The 24,086-nt window shown below is 36.6% G+C and overlaps 1 protein-coding gene across 2 annotated transcripts in view; it reads right to left on the reverse strand.

The window, feature by feature from the left end:
* Window positions 1–24,086, reverse strand: part of TRIM24 (tripartite motif containing 24) — a 91,620-nt gene that overhangs the window by 37,291 nt on the left and 30,243 nt on the right. For both annotated transcript variants that reach the window (XM_059074876.2, XM_059074875.2), the window contains exons 2-5: window positions 15,353–15,471; window positions 11,862–12,009; window positions 8,391–8,523; window positions 1,620–1,736 (exon numbers count right to left, since the gene is read on the reverse strand). In XM_059074876.2, coding sequence (XP_058930859.1) covers window positions 1,620–1,736; window positions 8,391–8,523; window positions 11,862–12,009; window positions 15,353–15,471 — 517 coding nt within the window. The remainder of the gene's footprint in view (window positions 1–1,619; window positions 1,737–8,390; window positions 8,524–11,861; window positions 12,010–15,352; window positions 15,472–24,086) is intronic.

A 24,086-nucleotide genomic window follows, 5' to 3' on the forward strand; every position in this document is an offset into this window, starting at 1 on the left:
AAGAAAGAAAAGCACAATGGAAAGAGAGTCCAAAATAATCTCACACATATAAGGTCAACTGATTTTCAACAAAGGTACCAAGGCAGTTTAATAGCAACAGGATAATCTTTTCAACAAACGGAAAAAGTGTTGGAACAAATGAATATTCATATGTTAAAAAAAAAAAAAAAGTAAACTCTGGCCCATAGGTCATACCATATACACAGTGAAAGAGTAAGAAAAAAGTCAAAAGGGTGAATTTCATCAACGGTGGATCGTTTACATAAAATTAGTTATTTTACAATTACTACTGTTTGCCACTAGATGGTAGAGATTATCTACCCTTATCATTCCATAAATATTCATTATATATTTTCAATTACTCAGATACAAAATTTTAAACCCACCAATTACATCAATTTGGCAAAAATACAGTATTGTTATTAGAATACGACAAAGGAAATATTTGGTCAACTACAGTTCTCATGTGAAAGAGAAAGGTGAAATGAAATGACAGCTGATAACAAAAGAATAATAGAAACTAAAAGACACACAACAGAACTTTTATTATCACAATGTATAATAGATGTAATAATAACACCAGGGAGTCAAAAAAAGTTAAATTATCCTTAAAATCTCCTTTAAGGAAATCAGGTAAGCCAAGGAATTCCTTGGAAAAAAGTACCAAATGCCCCACCCTAGCCATGTTGAAAAATGATAAGAGTAACAGACTGTGACAACTGATCTTAAGGAAGATGAACTACAAAAGGCTGATATACTTTTCCCTATGAACAACATTCAAAGCCCCTGCAAGGCCTCTCTTATTCAGGCTCTTTCTAATAAGCATTTCGTTATCTATTTAAGCAGTGACATGTTACTTTCATGTGCAAAACAACAAAAGAAAGGGGACATGGGATTTCACAGGTGTTGTCATATGTCAGCATGTGCCTCAAATGGGATGCAAAGGGGGGTACTAGGCAAACTCCCTCCTCCCCACCGAGGTCAATGGTTTGCTCTCCAATCACTGAATTTTAGGACATGAGCCTTTGGACAGTTGATGATTTACTCCCTTGGAGGACAAACAGTATAACAAGCAATATGTAAAAGCTGTTTAAGTATTGTATCTGACAAGGAGTAAAAGGTATGTGAAACAGTTTAACAAGCCCTGTCTCCTGGTGTTCTATGATCTCTGCTTCATTGCAGTTAAAAGCTGACAGCTCAGGGGAGGAATCTCTAAGTCTAGCAATCCTTAAAATAGCAATTATGTATCTAATTAAGTGTTAAAATATTTTACAGTACTATAAAAATAGTTTTGTTTTTAAATCCTGGCATTTCTTGGATAATTGGAAAACACAAAATAATTAAAAATTATTAATACTTGCCTGATAAATGAGCTGTTATTAAATGTAGTGTATTACCATAATAGTTGTGAAATTTCATGGCTGAAAAGAATACTTTCCAAACTTCCCAGAAATCCACAGTTTCTGGAAAAGTCTTATCAACTATGTGTTATTAGACCCATCTGACAGCTTACTTGGATGTACTTCACCATGAGTTAAGTAAAATGTCTGTTCTTAAAGTTAATATACTTAACACATTATATATAGTTGATTTAAGTAATACCATAAATATAAATTTACCTGTTTTGGATCTGATTTCCTGTGAATTTTATGTATTTTGTTTTTTCCATCAGTTTGGTGATTAGTGTATCTATGATCACTTTCTGATTCTGAAAAGCTTCTTCTATAAATTGATACCTGAAAAAATAATAAGCAATTTATTTCACACAAATGTCTGTCTAAAATGAGGAAAAGCCCCAAAGCAAACAAATAACTAATAGGAAACTATTTATGAGTATAAAGGATATAAATAATAATCTTTTAAAAATACCAAATATATCCATAGAAGGCAGGTTCCCCCCCACCCAAATTCTCTCTTAAAAAGGAGGGAGTCTTTACAGATATTAATCATGGTCATTCTGTTTTTTTAATTTCTATTTTTTAAATAAATTTATTTATTTTTGGCTGCGTTGGGTCTTCATTGCTGTGTGCGGGCTTTCTCTAGTTGTGGCGAGCGGAGGCTACTCTTCGTTGCGGTGCACGGGCTTCTCATTGTGGTGGCTTCTCTTGTTGCACCTAGGCATGTGGGCTTCAGTAGTTGTGGCATGCAGTCTCAACAGTTGTGGCGCACAGGCTTAGTTGCTCTGCAGCATGTGGGATCTTCCCGTACCAGGGCTCGAACCCATGTCCCCTGCACTGGTAGGCGGATTCTTAACCACTGTGCCACCAGGTAAGTCCATGGACACTCTTTAAATAATTTTTAAAATCTGAGAAAAACACACATTCAATCATTCACAGTTTTACAAGCTTAACAGGCTCCCTTGGTGGACCTGGCAAAAAGTAATCATAGATAAACATCTATGTAGATTTATTAACGATTTGGCAATTTCATAATTATGAAATTCGATGCTTTGTAAACAAGTATTTTGAAGATCACTTTTATTTTTATTTCTTTTTTATTTATTTATTTTTTGTGTGTGTGATATGTGGGCCTCTCACTGTTGTGGCCTCTCCCGTTGTGGAGCACAGGCTCCGGATGCGCAGGCTCAGAGGCCATGGCTCACGGGCCCAGCCGCTCCACGGCATGTGGGATCTTCCCGGACCGGGGCACGAACCCGTGTTCCCTGCATTGGCAGGCGGATTCTCAACCACTGCGCCACCAGGGAAGCCCTGAAGATCACTTTTAAATAACAGGTAGCTGTGTTACAAGTCACAAATAACAAATATTGCATGCTTTTAATAAATGGGGGGAAATGAGGGGATGGGGGCAAAACTCCTGATGTTATGCCTTGCATGTGACGAAGCTTCAAGCAACAATATCATAAAATACCTAAATTTTAAAAAAATTGACTTGAAAGTTAAGATAACAACTTCTGACAAACTATGCAAGATGACTCCAAAGGAGCTCCAGAGAAACAGATTATGTGTAAGATACATAAAAAGAGTTTTATTAAAAGTTTTTCATAAAATGCACAAAATACATTATTTTACATAATGTTATTTAAAAGTGTGAGTGTAATTAAATCAGTAAGTATTATAAGTAGGGTTGCCAGAGTTAGAAAAAAGGGGGAACACACAGTTAATAATATTTCTATTGGATTTCTTTTGTACATAATCATATCATTTGTAAATAATGACATTTAAAATTCTTTCTTAGGTGCAAGTTTTTTTATCTTAGTAAACTTTTTTTCTGTTATACACTCTTTGGGACCCTAATACAATGTAATTATTAAATGAAATGATCAAACTGGTCATCTTTATTTAGGTTTATCCTAAACTCAATGCAAAAAATTTACAATATTCCATAATGATGTTTTCTAGCTCTTTTCATAGATAATCTTTATCAGGTTTGAGAAATTTTCTTTTATTCCTAGTTTGCTAAGATTGTATATAATGGACATACATTTCTTCTTGACTGTTTCTTCTGCCTCTATGGAGATGATCATATAATTTTTCCTTTATTCTTTTAACAGGACGAATTTCATGAATGATTTTCAAAGGTAAAATGAACTTTGTATTCCTATAATAAGGCTAACTTAGTTGTGATTATATTATCCAAAAATCACAATGCTCCTGAACTTGGTTTTCTAATGTATTTCTTAGAAATTTCAAGTTCATTTCATGGGTAAGACTGGTTTGTAATTTTCTATTTTGATTTCTCATAAAACAAGTTGGAGAGAATTCATTCTTTACCGTTCTATGGACAAGACTGTATAGGAAAGGCATTATTTTAACCTTACCTATTTTGTAGATTCACCAGTGAAATCATTTGGGTCTGTAGTTTTCTTTGTGGGATTTACACTAAATTAAAGGACTGTTCTGATTCTCTATTTTATATTGTGCTAGTTTTGGTTAAGTGTATTTTCTAAGAATTATCCCATTTCATGTAAAAATTTTCAAATCTATTGACAAAAGACCTTTTTATATTTTTAAATGCCTGTAGAAAATGTGGTGATGCCCCCCCTTTTCACTCCTGGCATTGGTTTTTTGAGTCTGTTTTCTTTTTATCATTTATAAAGAGATTTGTTAATCTTTTGAAACATCCAATTTTGGGCTTTGATTCTGTATTGTATTTACTGTATCCTTTTTGCTACTTACTTTGGGTTTAATTTCCTGCTTTTTCTAACTTGAGATAAATGTTTAGGACATTTACTTTTTATCCTTAATATCTAATATATGCATTAGCGATATATATTTTCCTCTAATCATGGCTTTAGCAGGATACGTCAAGGACAGTATTTTCACTATCATTCAGATAAAAATATTTTCTAATATTCATTGGAATTTCTTCTTTGATGCTTTATTTAAATTTATTTTTAACTGCTTATCTTTGAAATAATTTCAAAGTTAGATTTGCAATAGCACAGAGATCTCACATATACCTTTACAAAGATTTTCAAATACTGCCTCAGCAAAGACCTTTAACTCCTTAATAATTAGTATGCATTTCCTAAAAACAAGGACATTCTATCATGTAACCACAGTATAATTATTAAATACAGGAAAACTGATATTGAGATAATACTTTCACCTGATCTACAGACCATTCTCCAATTACGTGATTTGTCTCAATAATGTCCTCTATATCATCTCCTCTCTCTAGTCCAGGATACAGTCCAGGATCATACATCATTGCAGTTTTTTGTTTTTGTTTCTGTTTTTTGAGGTACACGGGTCTCTCACTGCTGCGGCCTCTCCCATTGCAGAGCACAGGCTCTGGACACGCAGGCTCAGCGGCCATGGCTCATGGGCCCAGCTGCTCCGCAGCATGTGGGATCTTCCCAGACTGGGGCACGAACCCGTGTCCCCTGCATAGGCAGGCAGACTCTCAACCACCGCGCCACCAGGGAAGCCCCATCATTGCGTTTTGATATGAATTACATTTCTTCATTTTCAAATATATGGAGATTTTTTTCATTTATTATTGTTTTCTAGATTGACTGCATTGAGTTTACACAAGAATTTATATGATTTCGATCTTCTGAAATGTAAAACTGCCCTGGCATATGGTTAATTGATTTTTTTCCTTTTTCATGTTTGGAAATAATGTGTATTACTGGGTGCAGTGTCCTTAATGTCCATGAGGTCATTTGCTAATTGTGTTTTTTGACTCTTACTGAAATACCCTTACTGAGTTTTAGTCTGCTTGTTTTGTCAATTACTGAGAGAAATATGTTAAATTTTCCACTATGTGGATTTGTCTCTATGTTCTAAGTTCTGTCTTTTTTCTTTATATGTTGTAAGGCTATGAGGAATATAAATTTAGAACTATTATATCTTTTAGATTAAAAGAGCCTTTTATTCTTATAAAGTTTCTCTCTTTATCTCAAATAATGTACTTTGATATACCAGCTTACCTTTTTTTTTTTTTTGCGGTACGTGGGCCTGTCACTGTTCTGGCTTCTCCCGTTGCGGAGCACAGGCTCCAGACGCGCAGGCTCAGCGGCCATGGCTCATGGGCCCAGCCGCTCCGCGGCATGTGGGATCTTCCCGGACCGGGGCACGAACCTGTGTCCCCTGCATCGGCAGGCGGACTTCTCAACCACTGTGCCACCAGGGAAGCCCCCAGCTTACCTTTGATTAGTGTTTGTATGGCATAGCTTTTCTCATCATTCTTTGAATATACTTAGGTTTTAGATGTTTCTCTCACAAAAAGCAAGTAGCAGGTTCTCTATTTGCTTTCTTATCCAGCCTGGAATCTTTTAATTTGGAACATTTTATCCATTTACGTTTATTATAATTACAAATATATTTAGAGATGTACCAACTTATCAAGTCTTATTAAATCCCATTTGTTCTTTGTTCCTATTCTCTTTTTTGGCCTGTTTTTAGACTAATTAATTGTTAATTATTAATTTTTCTACTTCCTCCCTCTGTTATCTTGATAATCGTATTGACTTTTACTATTTGTTTAGTGACTACTCTATGCATTAAAAAATGCAGATCTTAACTTATCATCTAAGAATAACTTGTAGTTTACTACCTTCTTCCTAAGCAATGCATGAACCTTAAAACATGAACTCCATATCCTTCTAACATGTCTGCGTGATATTTAACACACACGACACACCAAGACATTATTGTTTAAGTCAACATTTAGATTTACTCATACTTATCATTTTAGCTGTTCTTTCCATCATGCATCACCTACCGTTTTTCTTCTCCCTAATGTGTGCTTTCGTGAGTGTTTACTGGGGTTGAAAATGTCTTTCTTATGAACCTTCATTTCTGAAGAATACGTTCACTGGGTATAGAATTTTAGTTTTATAGTATTTTCTTTTTGCACTTCAAAAATATTACTTTGGGCTTCCCTGCTGGCGCAGTGGTTAAGAGTCCGCCTGCCGATGCAGGGGATACGGGTTCGTGCCCCGGTCCGGGAGGATCCCGCATGCCGTGGAGCGGCTGGGCCCGTGAGCCATGGTCTCTGGGCCTGCGCATCCAGAGCCTGTGCTCCACAACGGGAGAGGCCACGACAGTGAGAGGCCCGCGTACCGTAAAAAAAAAAAAAAAAAAAAAAAAAAAAAATATTACTTTATTATTTAATTATCCTGCTGGGGAATTATGGGGCTTCTTGAATATGGGCTAGATGTCTTTCTTCAGTATTACACAGTTCTAAGCCATTATATTCTGCCCTCAAATGTTGCTTCCTTCCCATTCTTCTCTCTCTTTCTTGGACCTCAATTACACTCTGTGTTACACCTTCTTGATCCCTCTTCCACTTTCCATCTTTCTGTTTATCATGCTTCATTTTGATGTTTTCTTAATTTTCTCCCAGTTCATTAATTCTCATTTCCTGGCATGTCAGATCTGCTCTTAAACCCTCTATTGAGTTAATTTCAGCTACTGTAATGTAAGTTCTAGACATTGTTCACATTGTCTTATCTCCTAGCATATTTGGTTAATTCTAATTGTGTGCTGAACCATTTTGTAAAACTCATTGATTAAATAAATCTGAGGTCTAGGATGATGTTTTCTTCCTCCAGGGAGGATTTACATTTTATTCTACCAGGTACCTTGGGGCACAAGCAATAAGATTTCAATTTAATCCAACTTTGGGTACTGAGAAGATCTGATTCTGCACTTTAGTTCCAGTGAGGAACTGTAATATTTACTAGCTCATTCATCTTTACCATAATAGTGTAGACTTTCAGAATCCCAACTCAAGGCAAGAAGAAGCCTTTAGCCCTTGTGACCCTAAACTCCAATCCCTGTCTTTCAGCCCTGTGAGCATATTAAAAGCACCCCTCAACCTCTAGGCAAATGCTTCCAAGGGGAAAAAAGCCTGTACCATTCTCTGTCCCCACTCCATCCCAATCCTGGTCCAATAATTCTTTATTACCAAGCTCTAAAAATATCTTATCAATGATTTCTGTATTTTGTCCATGTTTTCTAGTTACCCTCACTGGTATGGCTGGTCCAAATTACCTAGTCTGCCATTATTGGGAGACCTTTTTCAACGAATTATATCTGTATCAATTTATCAGAATCTTACTGTTTAATTCAGTTGTTGCTAATTCAAATGCCTATGGAGGACAGGTTTAAAAGTAAGCTTTGGTAGGAACTATGATGAATTAGAAGAGCATGCCCATCCTAAAGAGAACTAAAGTCAATTCCAGTCAAATACTGACATGAAAGTATTGAATATATGGGACCTAGGGCTAAAACAGATTCAATTTTCTTAAAAAACAAAACAAAAAAACCCAGAAAACAAAACCAAAGCCAGAGATCTAAATGTTTTTTTAAATGTAAAATCTTATTTACAATGCTGGCAACTAATTCCATATAGCTTTTAAAAGTGCATCAGCCAGGGCTTCCCTGGTGGCACAGTGGTTGAGAGTCTGCCTGCCGATGCAGGGGACACGGGTTCGTGTCCCGGTCCGGGAAGATCCCACATGCCGTGGAGCGGCTGGGCCCGTGAGCCATGGCCGCTGAGCCTGCGTGTCCGGAGCCTGTGCCCCGCAACGGGAGAGGCCACAACAGTGAGAAGCCCACATATCGCAAAAAAAAAAAAAAAAAAAAAGTGCGTCAGCCAGTGGTTCTCAGCTAGAGTGATTTTGCTGCCTAGGGCATTTGGCAACATCTAGAGACATTTTTTGGTTGTCACAAGTGGGAGAACGTTACTGGAATCTAGTAAACGGAGGTCAAAGGTGCAGTTAAACACCATACAATGTACCAGATAGCCCCCACAACAAAGGCAGCAGCACCAAAGTTGAAAAATCTTGAACTATGCCAACATACTGATGGCCAAACAAAACATTATTTGCAGATGGCCATTTGGCTGGGGTGCCAGCAGTCGTCTAGTCCTCATAAAGCTGTATTATAAATCTATGTATGTAGGAAAGATGCAGGTACCTGTGCTCTTTATGTTCTAATAACTGGCAGTCCCGACATGTCAGTTTGTCACATGTTTCACAGTAAAGTTTCAGCTGCTCCTTCTTATGAAAAGGACAAAACACTGGTCGCTGACTGGTCACACCAACTGCTTCTGTAGAGACAATGGGAGGCAAAAAGAAGAAAATTAACATAATTGAATAGTAAATAATTATTAGATTGTTCATTTGAATTCAAGTCCATTGAGATATAAAGGAGCTACAGTTTCACTGACACCACCATTACCAGCAGGTTTTACAGATAATAAAATATTAAGTGTTTTTTCCTTTTCTGGAGGAAAAGATAAATGAGTTTTCCACTTTCCAGTGTAAAAATTAAAATTAATTCAGGAGAAAAAGAAAGTGTGTTGCTAAAAAGATGTTTTATGAAATTAAAAAATCTTAATAGCCCAGGTAAGTAAACAGAACCAACTGGAATGTTTTGTATTCCAAATGTGGGAGTTTTTTTTTTAATGCAATGCAGAAAAATCTAATAAAAATGTATAAAAGAGGTGGTGGAAAAATTATTTCCCCACTTTCACAAAATTCCTAACAGAGGATACCCATTAACACAGAGATAATCATAAAGTTTACACTATTACACTGTAGTCATCCACATAACTTTTAATAGTTATCTAGAGTGGAGATAAAACTGGGCAATGCTTATGTTACAATGTTAAATAGAAAAATTAGAATACAAATAAATATAATGACTGATTAAACAATACCAAGGTAAGCTGAGAGGAATTAAAAATAAAATTAATGAACTAAAAAATATATTGAGGGTAATGAGATAAATTTAGGGATAAAAACAAAAAGGTAAACTACTATTTAGTCATATCAAAAAGGGAAAAATATATAAAATTCTGAACAAAAAAAGGAAAACAACCAGATAGAGAAAATTAGCAATGTATTAAAAGAATACTAAAAGCACAACACATCAAGACCAGATGGCATTAATTCCAGCAAAGCAAAGATGGTTCAATATTACTATTGTCATAGCTCCCTGCACCCTTCTCCTTGAGGTTCATAACATCTGGGCATCACAGTAGATGATGGGTGACCATACATCCTTAGTTGGCTTGGGACATCCTGGTGTGTACCTGCTCTTCAGGAATAATTATTTATAGAGCTTCTGATTTAGATAATTATGACATCATGTCATCCCTTTATAGACTTCCTTTATTTGTGAAGAATTTCAATCCTGACTCAGTCATCCTCCTAGCCCTTAGTCTCATCATCATCCTGGATGATTCAGAAGCCCACAGAGAGTACCACGTAAAGACAAGCCTCTCAGACTTTTTCATCTCTAGAGACCTGTACTTCATTTTAGCTACTTATTCCATTTCATACACACCATGGTCCCACCCTAGATTTATTGTCCATTACTGTTCCATTTCTATAATCATAAATTCAAATATCCCACTCTAATAACTTCTACTTTCTAACTTCCCAATTCTTAGTTAAACTACTCTCACTGTACCTCACTGATAGTTCTAGTCCCTAACCATTTCTTTCGCCCTATCAACTGACACTGTCAACTTCACTTTCTTTATACAGTTAAAATCCCCAAATTCTTCATGTCAACACATGCCTGTACCCGCATCTCTTATCCTGTGGAACTTCTAGAATGTTGGCCCGGCTAAACCCCAACCCTAAATAGTTCAATCCTTCTCTGTAACTATATCAGACTGCCGAGGACTGATAGAGGAAGTTTTAAGGACTATACCAAATGTAACCTTGATGCTACCAAGCAATCCTATGTCCAAAGCTAGAGCTCTCTTTCAACTGGAGTTATTTCAAATATCCTCCATATTTCTTACCTTTCAGTCCTATTTCCTCTGCTCTCTTTTTCAATAGATGGCTGACTTTACAGAAAAACAGAAGTCTTTCTAGAACTAATCTATTAAATTTACCTGAGTATATACCTGGCCTTTTCTCTTTTGTGTCTCTTCTTCACCAGTGTTCTCAGAAATTATATCCCCCTTTTCCTGTGTCTCAAGACTCCTGGCCTCATCTCTTACTGCTCCTCTTCTTGCATCTTACTCTCCAGCTACACTCAACGTTCCCCCTCTGGAAATTTGTGCATGTGCTTCAGTTCTCAAGTCCCAGATGTGGCCTTCAATGTAAATCCCCAAATCTGAGTTTGGTACTCCTTTCATGTGCTCCTACAGAACTTATGAGGCTAAACTATGATTGCTAATTTGTTCATAGTCTTCATCATACTAATAACTCCTGGAGGGTAGGAAGTACCTATCTTATTCACTTTTTCATCTCTTTAATCTAGCAAAGTTCCTGGAATATAGAATAGGCATACAAACACTGGTTGACTCAATGAATAAAAAGCAGTGGATTAATGTTTAAACAGAAATATACTAATGAGCCATAAAAATCAACAAGATGCTGATAAATATTACAACATGGATAAAACCTGAAAACACTACTGTGGTAAGTGAAATAAGCCAGACATTGAGGGACAAATACCATATGATGCCACTTGTATGAAATATCTAGAATAAGCAAATTCATTGAGACAGATAGTAGATTAGAAGTTAGCAGGGAATGGTGAGGAGAGGGGAATGGGCAATTATTATTTATTGTGTACAGTTTCTTTTGGAAGCGCTAAAAACATTTTGGAAATGGTGGTGATGGTTGCCTAATACTTTGAATACAATTAGTGCCAATGATTTGTACACTTAAAAATGGTCAGAATGTCAGATTTTAAGTTACACATATTTTACTATACAAAAATGTTACTAGTGAACTTTACATTATAAGCAACACAATAAAAACCAAGAAACCATAATTAAATACATAAAAAGCAAAGCTTCTTTGGTTATCTACATAACAAATATCATGAAACAGGTTTACTATAAGAATATCAGAGAGAAAAGAGTTGTTTTTTTTAAGCCCACCCCTTATCATCTTAAAAAATAAGAGATAAGAGAGAATATAAGTTTTAAAAAAATTTTAAATTTTTATTGGAATATAGTTGCTTTACAATGTTGTGTTAGTTTCTACTGTACAGCAAAATGAGTCATGTATACATATATTCCCTCTTTTTTGGATTTCCTTCCCATTTAGGTCACTACAGTGCATTAAGTAGAGTTCCCTGTGCTATACAGTATGTTCTCGTTGGTTGCCTATTTTATACATAGTATCAATAGTGTATACAGAAAATAAGTTTTAAAGGCAACTTTTTCACATGTTGTACGTTCATACCAAATTCAGGAGAAGGAGGGTTGTGAGTATAAATATAAAGCAGAATTCTGTATCTATTCATACTTACCAACATTTACAAGTATTCAAATTCAGCCATAATATAGACTTCCTTGTAGTAAAAGATAAGAGTATATTTAATGCTTACGAGTGTATCAAATCAAGTTAGCATGGGAAAGAAAGAATGACTTGGGAGGGAGAGAGAAAAAATGAAATTTAAAAATTAATTTATTACCTGGAGATACTTCCTCTTTCTGTCTCACAGTGTGGTCTTTTGTGAATTTCACCCTTTGATGAGCTCTGATGCATGTCTTGCAGAGCCATTCAACACACTCTACACAAAACCCATTAGCTTCTGCATTGTCCTCACAGCTTGTACATACCTAATAAAAGAAACATCGCATCAATTTTTGAGAATAAAGAAAAGGTGGTCACATGACTAATCATACAGAAATGATATACCAACTATACTTGACTCTATCAGTTATCTTAACAGTGTTCATAAATTTAAACTGATACTATGTTTTAAATTATAAACATATGAAATGGAAATATAAGGACATTGCCCTTAGTTCAATGTATCAAATATTCTAGGCACTATGCTAACTGTTGAGGATATAACCATCAGAAAAAGCAAACACAATCCTTGCCCTTATGACACCCAGTCTCCTAGATGAAGTGTAGGTTCAAATCCAGTTCCCCTACTTACTGGATGAGTAGTCTTGGACAGGTTACTTAGAATGCTCATCTTTAAAATAAGGGTAATAACATAAATTTTACTGAGTGGTTATGAATTTTACTGAGTGGTTGTGAGGAAGTCAAACATTATTGAAACAATGATACTAATACATAACTACAAATTGAGAAGTGCCATAAAGGAAAAAGTATGAGAAGCTAGAAGAACATATGATGGGGGAAAGTGATCTGTTTTTAGTGGGGTTGAATGGTTGGGGAAAATGAGAGGAGAGATTACCCAGGCGAGGCTTTCTCTAAAGAGATCATATTTGCACCAAGATAAGAAAGTTGAGTCATCAATTACTGATAACAGCTTTCTAGGCAGAGAGAACAGCATGTACCAAAGCCTCCAGCAAGAACCTGGCAGGCTCAAAGAAGCGACAGAAAGCCAGTAGGACTCAAGTGGAGAGATCAAGGGGAAGACTGGCAACAGAAGGAGCTGGCGGCGAGGCCGGGGCCAGATCAAGAAGGATCAGGTGACAATTTTGGTCTTTGTCTCAAGAAGTCTCCTAAAAGCTTTTAAGTAAGTGACATGGCCTGATGTGCATTTTTAAAATCACTGTCCCTGCAATGTAGAGAAGAGATTAGAAAAAGGGCAAGTGCTTCTGCTTAGAGATAGGTAGGAGCCCTTTGCAGTGGTAGAAGTGGAGATGAATGAAGGAGATTTGGGAAGTAAAACTGACTGGTTTGGAGGATGCACTGGATATGAAATGAAGAAGAGATAGCACCTTTTTTTCCAGCTTATATAACTGTGTAGATGGTGGCACTATTCTCTGAGAAAAGGTATTAAGGTTACACAGCACATAAGCAGTCCTCATGATATCATTTGTGGTTGGGAAAAAAAATTTTCCCCTCAGTCAATGGTTTACATTAGCCAAATTCCAAATACCTGGATAATATTTCCATAAACCAAAACCTGCCCTTTCTCAGTTCTTGTCTTCTACCTTTCTAACATCATTTGATGCCACTGACTTACTTCCTAGAAATCATTTGGATTCCTTAAACCTTCCAGATTCTCTTATATCCCAGATTGCCTCTCTGGACCCCACCACTACTCTTTCTCCTCTGATTCTGTAGATTTTTGTTAGGTCTAGGGATTGGTCTCACCTACTCCCTCAGCTTCAACTATCACCTCTATAAGGATGTCACCTAAAACTTAATCTCCACATTATGTGGCAAAAGGAGCATGGGATTTCTATACATAATGTTAAGGAAGGACCTCTAGTATAAAAAGTAAAAAAGCAAAGTGTTAAAGCACATCATACTACTGCTTACCTAGGAAGGATGAGGATGGGATGGGATGAGATGACTTATTTGCTTAAATGTTAAAAATAACATAAAATCACTTAGATTATAAAATAATATTAAAAGTGTAAGGATAAAACATAAAAGAAATTAAATGGTTAGCTATAAGGCAGAGAAAAAATAAGGTAGAGGGGTAGGTGAGATGGAGATAGAAGTTTGAGTTCTTTGAATATACTGTTTCATAGATTTTATTTTGGAACCAGTATATGAATGTTCTATATGTAGTTAAACAAATTTCAAATTAAAAAAAAACTAAAGCCCTAAACAAAACCCTAAACAAAAGCAAAATGAAACGAATGAACCTGCCTATCAAGTGGGTGGCTTAACCATACAGAGAAGAATTACTTATTTCAAGTAACTTTAAAACATGGTGATTTGATTGAATATCTCCAGTACATACATATAGTAATTACTGTCTTCTTGTTTTCTGTTTTGACAGAGATAATGCTATAATTTCCACTTTCAATACTAACTCTATTCTTCTATACTCTTACTCTGCAAGGCTCAGTTATGCTTAATGAGCTGGTTCCACATTAAACTCTAGCAATAGGTGGTGCTGGAGGAAGACTGCAATGCCAGAGGAAAAAGGGACTTGATCGTCTTAGTTGGCTTCCTATTTGCTTGAGTTTTCTGTGAACATCTACAATGCCAGATTCAACTTCAAAATGTCAATATATACTTGTTATATTTTCCCTTTCTCTCTTTTTAAAATAGAAAGTATCTGTTAAATCATTCTCCTGAAAGTCCTAGAAAAATGACCAACTCAATGGTGATGAGCACCCCTAGTATCCATATTGTGCTCTCTAAATACCATTTCAGACTAAAAGGAACCAAGGCTCCTAGGAGAACCAACCACCTGCTGGTTCCAGGTGTAGAACAGAAAATGAACAATATCTTGTCAAAATAAAAAGCAAAGGAGATAACAGTGACACTGCGATTGTATCAGAAGGGCTCAGGAATCCTCACTGCCAAGATGGCACAAATTGAGCACCAATAGGAATAACTACAACACATTTTATGTTAAAAATCTATGAGTTCATAACAATAAACACACATACACACCACTCATTACGTCACCTCTGAAGAATGCTAAGAAACGAAGTCACTACTCTAATAATTAGCAACTAAAGGGAAAGAATCAAGCATTTAACCACCTTTCTTGTATAACCTAAGAATAGAAGAAGAACCTGTTTTCTTTCTATTCCAGTTGAGAAATAAAGGGGAATGACAGAATGAAAATGTCACCATTTTTCAAAGTCCTAATGAAATATGGAATATTGGCAGTGCTCATTAACACCATTAACATCAGGAAAAAGACAACCAGACATCATAAGCTTCCTGCTTGAAATACACACAGACATATGGATGAAAGTATTCTTATGAAACAGCCTCTAAATTTTGATCATCTGTTTACACAAAATATAGGAGACAAGGAAGCATGTTAAATGACTTAAGGAGAGGTCAGCAAAATTCAGAATAAGGCTAACTCTACTGGACTAACAACCCAGTTAATCCAGCAAATATGTTAAAAGGAAGGAAAAAGAAAGCCAAGCAAGGTGAAGGGGGCATCTGCAATTAGTTAAAAGATACGTTTGAGACAAAACAACCAAATGCATGGTAAGTTCTCCAGCATTTCAGGCTGCCTCATTAAGAGGAGGCAAAAGAGTCAAGACTTAATACACTTACCTGATTAGACTTTTCTACTGTACTGCTGGGAACCTCAGTAGTGTCCTTCACAAAAAAATTATCTATGATGTGTCTCTCGGCACATTCTTGGCTGCAAACTGGACATCGAATGACTCCCACTGGGAAAGACAAAATGTGTTCTAAGTTGTTTTTGGTTAAATTCAAGTATAATTGTCATAACATTAAAATTAGTTTAAGGTGTACAACGTAATGATTTGATATTTGTATATATCACAAAATGATCACCACAAAAATTCAGTTAACATCTGTGACCATGCACAATTACTTTTTTTTTCTGGTGGTGAGAACTTTAAAGATCCACTCCTCTAGCTACCTTCAAGTATACAATACAGTATTCCTAACTATAGTCACCATACTGTACATTACATCCCCATGACTTACTCATTTTATAATTGGAAATTTCTACCTTTTGACCCTTTTCACCCATTTCGCCCACCCCCTACCCCCACTTCAGGCAACCACCAATTCTGTTCTTTATATCCATAGCTCACGTTCTAAGTTTTAATACAAACGTACTGAGTCCTAACCCAACACATCTCATCCAAACTGTGAATGGATTCTGTGAATATCCACTCTCTTCAAATTCATACCTATTACTTGACACAAAGCAATTCAATTTATGTATATATAGGGGTTTTAGATGCGTGTGTGCACCCAAACGTGTGTGTATACATGTGGTGTGTATGTGTCCTACACTAGTATATTAAATGATGAATAAATGCTCATAATTTTAAATGAGATACCCTTCCAAATAAATATCCTTTTGACTACTCTTTTTATTGTTTAGCAACTTCTCTCACAGTGTTTTTCAAATAGAGATGTGCAGAATCATATGGAGACTTTAAAAGAATGAGAGTTCTGGTTCTCTCTGGACCTATGAAATCAGGATTTCTGAAAGTGGAACACAGACATACCCATTTTGTTTATGTTTGTTTTTGTTCAATCTCGATTCAAAAACACCAATCTGCTTCCTTTAACAAGTGCAAACAGTGTTCCTTTTGGGTGGGGGGGGCATGAATCTTTCATAGTGCTTGGTAAAACAATAAATAATTAATAATTGTGAATGAATTAAAATCTAAAATTTCAATTAAATTAGAAAATTTAATATAAACTTGATGCAGTAATTTTTACCAAGGAGACTGCAGTAAGATTCCGAGATACATTTTTTTTCAAAATGAAATGCATAAGAATGAACACAAAGTAATCTAAAGGTCAATTTCATTTGTATATACAAGCAATAAACACAAATTTTAATTAAAAAAACTATTTTACAATTGCAACAAAAAAAGTACTTAATAGTAATTTTTTTTAATGTGTAAGGCCATTGTGTAGAAAAACGTTAAGCTATATTTAAAATCATTAAAAAAAATCTAAGTAATGAAAACACCACGTTCTTGATGGTAAAGATGCCAGTTCTCCCCAGACATGTCTATACATTCAATGCAGTTTTTAATCATAATACCAACAGGGAATGCAATAGAGTTTTGACAAGGTGGGGGAACATGTCTACCAAATAACACAGTAAACATATAAAGCTATGGTAATTAAGATGGTGTGATATTTATGAAAGGATAAACAAAAATGGAACAGAATATATGTACCAGAAACACAAGACAGATGTGGCACTAGAATTTGGTGGAAAAGGGGTGCTATAGTTTGCTACAGTGGGAGGAGGGTAAAATCAGATCTCTCCTTAATTCAAAAAATAATTCTCCAAGGGGGGAAAGTGGGGGTGGTGGTGGTGGTGGGATGAACTGGGAGATTGGGATGGACATACATACACTAATATGTATAAACTAGATAACTAGTAAGAACCTGTTGTATAAAAAAGTAAAATAAAATAAAATTCAAAAAAAATTCTTTTGGATAGGATAGATTAAGAACTTTAAAACTTTCAAGAGGAAATACAGGAGAGTATCTGTGTAACCTTAGGGCTGGAATAAATTTCTCAATCAAGAAACAAAGAGCAAGAGCATAAGAGAAAGATGAATAAGTTCATTAAAGTTAAGAACTACAGTTAGGGCTTCCCTGGTGGCGCAGTGGTTGAGAGTCCGCCTGCCAATGCAGGGGACACTAGTTCGTGCCCCGGTCCGGGAAGATCCCACATGCTGTGGAGCGGCTGGGCCCGTAAACCATGGCCGCTGAGCCTGCGTGTCGGGAGCCTGTGGTCCGCAACGGGAAAGGCCACAAAAGTGAGAGGCCTGCGTACCACTAAAAAAAAAAAAAAAAAAAAGGAACTACAGTTAGACAAAAGATTACCATGAAGAAAGTGAGAAGATAAGCCCCCGATTGGGAGAAGATATACCTGAAACATAGCACTGACAAGAAATTAGTAATTAAAATCTGTAAAAATGTGACAATGCATTTCACAAAATGGAAAGTTTGAGTAAACATGTTTTTCCTTATTCCAGATAAGTACAGCTAAAGACTCTAGACATTCTACATAAAACTGAGAAAGGTAGACAGGAAGCAGACTGTCTAGAGACCTCAGGACCCAAGGAATGACAATGGTGAGTTCACTGGGTTTTCTTTTAGCCTCATATATGCCAAAGTAGGTGCTCATGAAGCTACCATCTCAGAAATACCAACAGGTATAAACAAAAAAAAAGTCCACAAAAGCCTGCTCCCTCTATCCAGAGGACAGGAAAAGGGTAGCCTGGCAAGAAAGTAAAGTACTCCAGCAAAACACCACAGAAAAAAATGTGCTTCCTCTCCCACCAGCAAAGACCTAATGGGAAACCTAGACTTCTACCCTGGCCAAGCAGAAACCAGGTGCCCCAACCATCTCCTGCTGGCTGTGTCAGAGAAGCCTGGTGGGGAGTTAGGGCTTTGGTCCTCACTGGGTGGTAATGAGGCCCCCAGCCGTGTCAGCGGAGACTATGTGAGGAGCCTGAGCTTGTACCTCCAGGACAGTAATGAGGTACCCCTCCACCTCCATGCTGAAGGGTAGTGGAAAGTCTGGACTTTTATCACTATTTACCAGTAACCTCCCTCGCCCCTATATCCCCACTCCTTAGATGTGTCAATGAAGAACACATGGGAAGCAATAAGTAGGCACCCATACCCCTACTAGCCAGGGAGGTATCAACAGAGGCCTGGTGGGAGCATCAACTTCCACACCATTGACCAGTAAGAAGGAGGGCCTCCCTCTCAGGATATCAAAGGATGCAGCAAGGGAAACTTAGACTTCAATCTTTACCTCACAGGAGGCAGGAAATAATAAATATAAGAGCAGAAGTGAATGAAATTGAAAACTGAAAAGTCAATTCAACAAAAAACTCGTTATTCAAAAAGGTCAATAAAATTAACAAACCTCCAGCAAGACTGACAAAGACAAAGGAGAAGACACAACTTACCAAACAAAGAATAAAAATGGAGATATCACTATAGACCATACAGACAGCAAAAGAATGACAGAGAGGGCTTCCCTGGTGGCACAGTGGTTGAGAGTCCGCCTGCCGATGCAGGGGGCATGGGTTCGTGCCCCGGTCCAGGAAGATCCCACATGCTGTGGAGTGGCTGGGCCCGTGAGCCATGGCCGCTGAGCCTGCGCATCTGGAGCCTGTGCTCCGCTACGGGAGAGGCCACAACAGTGAGAGGCCCGCGTACCGCAAAAAAAAAAAAAAGAAAAGAAAAAAAGAATGACAGAGAAATATTAACACTACTCAAACAAAATGACAATATAAGTAAAATGGACCAATTCCTCAAAAGGCACAAACATATATGAGATAATTTGAACAGCCTTTTAACTACATGGAAATCGGCTCTAAACAAAATGAAATACTAACAAACATGTATATTACTTGTACGCTGAAAACTACAAAATTAAGAAATCAAAAAAGGTCTAAATATATGGAGAGACAACGTTCATGGATAGAGATAACTAATGTAGTAAAGAGGTAAATTCTCCTTAATGTGATCTACCAGTTTAACAGAATTCCTAATACAAACCCAACAATATTTTTTTTGTAGATATAGACAATATTGTTTTAATATTTATATTAAAAGGCAAATGAAGGACTTCCCTGTTGGTGCAGTGGTTCAGAATCCGCCGGCCAATGCAGGGGACACAGGTTCGATCCTTGGTCTGGGAAGATCCCACATGCCACGGAGCAACTAAGCCTATGTGCCACAACTACTGGGCCCACAGGTCACAACTACTGAAGCCTGCGTGCTCTAGGCCCTCATGCCACAACTACTGAGCCCGCGTGCCTAGAGCACGTGCTCTGCAACAAGAGAAGTCACTGTTACGAGAAGCCTGCACACCACAACGAAGAGTAGCACCTGCTTGCTGTAACTGGAGAAAGCCCACACGCAGCAACGAAGACCCAACGCAGCCATAAATAAATAAATGGCAAATGCATTATAATAGCTGAATCGATAATGGAAAGAAGAATAAAGTGGAGGAATCACTATATCCAATTTCAAGGCTTATATAGCAACAGTAATCAGGAATGCCTGTTATTGACCAAAGAATAGACACACAGATGAATGAAATAGAGACCTGAAACAGACCTATACAAGTAGGGCCAACTGATTTTTGACAGAGGTGCAAAAGCATTTTTATACTGATTAACTCCAAAATGCTGATGAGAGATATACTGTGTTCATGGATTGGAAGACTCAACACAGTAAAGATGTCAATTCTCCCCAAATTGATCTATAGGCTAGTGTATTCCTATCAAAATCCTAGCTAGATCTCTTTGTAAATATAGACAAGATTATTCCAAGATTTATGTGGAAAAGGAAAGGAACTAGGATAGCTAAAGCAAGTCTGGAAAAACAAAAATATCGTGAGAAGACTCACTATCCAATTTTAAGACTTACACGTAGTGAGTTAGACAGGGTAGTATTGGCAGTATACATGCACAGATGAATGGAACAGAATACAGCACCCAGAAATACACCCACACAAGTAAGCACAACTGATTTTGGACAAAAAGTGTAAGAACAATTCATTGGAAGAAGGAAAGACTTTTCAACAAATTGTTGAAACAACAGGGTATTCACAGGCAAAAATTGGACTTCAACCTAACCTTCACATTTTATATAAAAATTAACTCAAAGTGGATCAGATTTAAATATAAAACATAAAACTATAAAATCTTTGGAAGAAAACAGGAGAAAATCTTAAGGACGTAGGACTTCCTGAAGGTCTTAGACATATCAAAGACAATCCATAAAAGAAAAATACGGATGAATTTGATTTCACCAAAATTTAAGACTTTTGCTCTGCAAAAGACCTATAAAGAAGATGAAAAAACAAGCTACACACTGGGAGAAAATATTTGCAAACCACAGATCTGATGGATTCACATCTACAATATATAAAGAATTCTCAAAACTCAAAAAAACAAAAACCCAATTAGAAAATGGGCAAAAGACATGTAGAGACATTTCATCAATAAGGATATGCACATGGCAAATAAGCACATGATAAGATGTTCCACATCACTAGCCATCAGGTAAATAAATGAAAATTAAGATCATGATGGGATACCAGCACAAAGCTATTAAAACAGCTAAAATAAAAAGTAGTGACAATGCCAAATGCTGACAAAAAATGTGCAGATATTAGATCTCTTATATATTCCCACTGGGAATGTAAAATAATAGAGCCACTGTGGAAAACAGTTTGGCAGTTTCTTAAAAAAACTAAACATAACATTTATCATATGAATCAGCAATCTCATTCCTGGGCAGAAATAAATTTAGGTTCACACAAAAATCTGAACACAAATATCGTAATTCAGTGTTATTCATATTAGCCCCAAACTTGAAACAACCTAAATCTCCGTAAATAAGTTAATGGTTAAATAAACTGTGGTACATCCATACCATGGGATAACAGTCACCAATCAAAGGGAACTAATTACTGATATATGCAACAAACTGGATGGATCTTAAGGGCATTAGTGTGAGATTTTTAAAAAGCCAATTTCCAAACGTCTTATGAATGAACCATTTACATATCATTCTCAAAATGACAAGATTATAGAGATGGGAAACAGACTACTGCTTTCCCTGAAATTAGGGACAATGGGGTGTGGGGAGAGAGGGTAGGTTTGACTATAAAGGGGTAACAAGAGGGAGAGCTTTGGTGATGGAATAGTTCTGCGTCTTGATTGTGACGTTATATGAATCTACACATGTGATAAAGTTGCATTAAAACTATACTCACTACTGTAACAATGTTAATTTCCTGGTTTTGATATTGTACTGTAATTATATAAGAAGTAATCAATGGAAAAAACTGGGTACAAAGGATCTCTCTGTAACTTCCCATGAATCTATTATTATTTCAAAATAAAAAGTTAAAAAAAAATAAAAAGAACATTTATTTAGTGCTCTCCTTATATGTACTGCTTTATCCTCATACAAATGAGGAAATGGAGATCAGAGAATCTGATTAACTTGACCAAGGTCACACAGTAGTGGAGCTGTGATTTAAACCCATGGCTGACTGACCCCAGAGTGCCGTGTACTACCACACTTTACAAAAATGTCTTAGAAAGCCATGGGTTCACAGATTGCATCATTTTGACAGATAGGATATTAGTCCACGAATTAAGGATCCCATTTGTTGTAAAATGGATGGCTAGTGGGAAGCTGCTGCATAGCACAGGGAGATCAGCTGGATGCTTTGTGAAGCCTAGAGGGGTGGGATAGGGAGGGTGGGAGGGAGGCTCAAGAGGGAGGGGATATGGGGATATATGTATACATACAGCTGATTCACTTTGTTGTACAGCAGAAACTAACACAACATTGTAAAGCAATTATACTCTAATAAAGACATTTTTTTTTAAAAAAGAAAGAATTCCATTTATGTATGGTGGTGAGTTTGGCCTAAATGAATTTAAACCCAAATAAATGCTAGCTGAACAATGCTTTGTTACCCATAAAAAGTTAGTGGGAAAATGTAATTTCTGTTCCAGTCTGAGCACATTTAAAGTTCCTCTATAAAGACTGGTGGAGATCAGCATCTGGAATATATCCTTCTAGAAATTAGAGTGATTAAAATCTGATTAACTAAAGAAAAATAATTCTGTGACAAGTGTGTAGATATTTTCTTCAATCATTCATCACTGTGTACTTAATGGCCATAGTTGTTTCTTTCTGTTATTTAGTGGATTGAAAAAATTTTAAATGGTGCATAGTCTCCTTTAAGTCTGTTTTCAAATGTTACCTTTGATGATGCCTGCACCCCCATCCACCTTTCCTGCACAACAGATTCCCCTAATCCTGCTCTAATTCTTTTCTCTCTGGCAGTTATCCTTCAGTTTCATTTATTTATATTTATTGTTTATTGTCTGGCTATCCCAAGTAAAATGTAAATTGTCTGGTTAGTTCACAGATATTCCAAAGCACCTAAACATGTACCTGGCACATAGCAGTACTCAATAAATATTTGGTGAATGAGTGAATGAACTCCCTTAGTGATGCACACATCTTGTGATCCACAGTTTCACCATGGAGAAACTCTTCAGCATCAGGAAACATGCTCAACAATGTTCATAGCACCATTTTTCAGAAAAGTCCACAACTAGAAACAATCCAAATATCCATCAACGGAACAAAAATACTGTGGTATATTCAAATGATAGAACACTATACAGCAATGAAATCAATGCATGTAAATTACAGATGGCTGAATCCTCAAAAATACGTTAAGTGAAGAAAGTCCCAGAAGAATATGTATTATACTCTATCAGAGTTCAAAAATAATATATAAGAAAGCATATATAGCTGATAAACTATAAAGAAAAACAAGGGAATGATTAACACAAAATTCTGGATAGTGGCTAGGCTATGCCTAGGATGGAGGAAAGAATAAGCAGCTCCCTTCCAATACTAATTTCAAGCCCATCTATCTTTCCTGAACCAAACCATTTCCAAGGCCTAAGAGCACATGGAGATATATAGGTTGCAAGCCAATGAAACCTCATGCCCAGTCTAGGGTTAAAAGAAAGCCTGAGGACTGGTAAGCAGCTACTCAGCTCTAGTGCATTAAGTATTATCCCCATTTTACAGATCACGAAACTGAGCACCATGACTTGCCTGTGGTCGTTCAACTACTAACTGGCAACTCTGGAATTTGAATTCTGCATACACATCTTATGTACATTCTACATGGAAACTATTTAAATAAAAAGGATATAGCATGGACTTTAAAGCTATAGACCTATATTATTCCTCTTTATTGACTGTTCTATATTCCCTAAACAATCTTTCTGAGCCTCTATTTCCTCTTCTGTAAAGTAACAGTACATAATAATCATGATAATGGTTACCATATTGAGAACTTATTGTGCTCCGGTTATAGTGCTAAATATTCCATGCTCAACAGAACAAATTTGAGGCAGAACTGTTATAAGGATTATATTAATAAATGTATAAAAAGGGCCTAACGATGTTGGGCTGGTACCTGGTAAACCTGTACATCATACTCTGTGCCCCCAGATAACAGCTGACTCCTTCTGAAAGGACCAGCACAACCTCACCTACCTCATTCCCTCAAATCATCTACTGACTTACACAAATGAACTCTGAGTCATAGAGGTACCTCAGCCTAACAAGGAACAATGAGGCCAAATGTTGGTAAATCTCAAATTTGCATCTTTACCCATACCTCATTCCCAAGCTCAAGATGTACCTTGTCAGTAGAAGAAAAAATAAGGCACTGCATATTATACAGTAAATACCTGAATGCCTA

This window comes from Kogia breviceps, chromosome 9 (genome assembly GCF_026419965.1).
Source record: "Kogia breviceps isolate mKogBre1 chromosome 9, mKogBre1 haplotype 1, whole genome shotgun sequence".
NCBI classification, from domain to species: Eukaryota; Metazoa; Chordata; class Mammalia; order Artiodactyla; family Physeteridae; genus Kogia; species Kogia breviceps.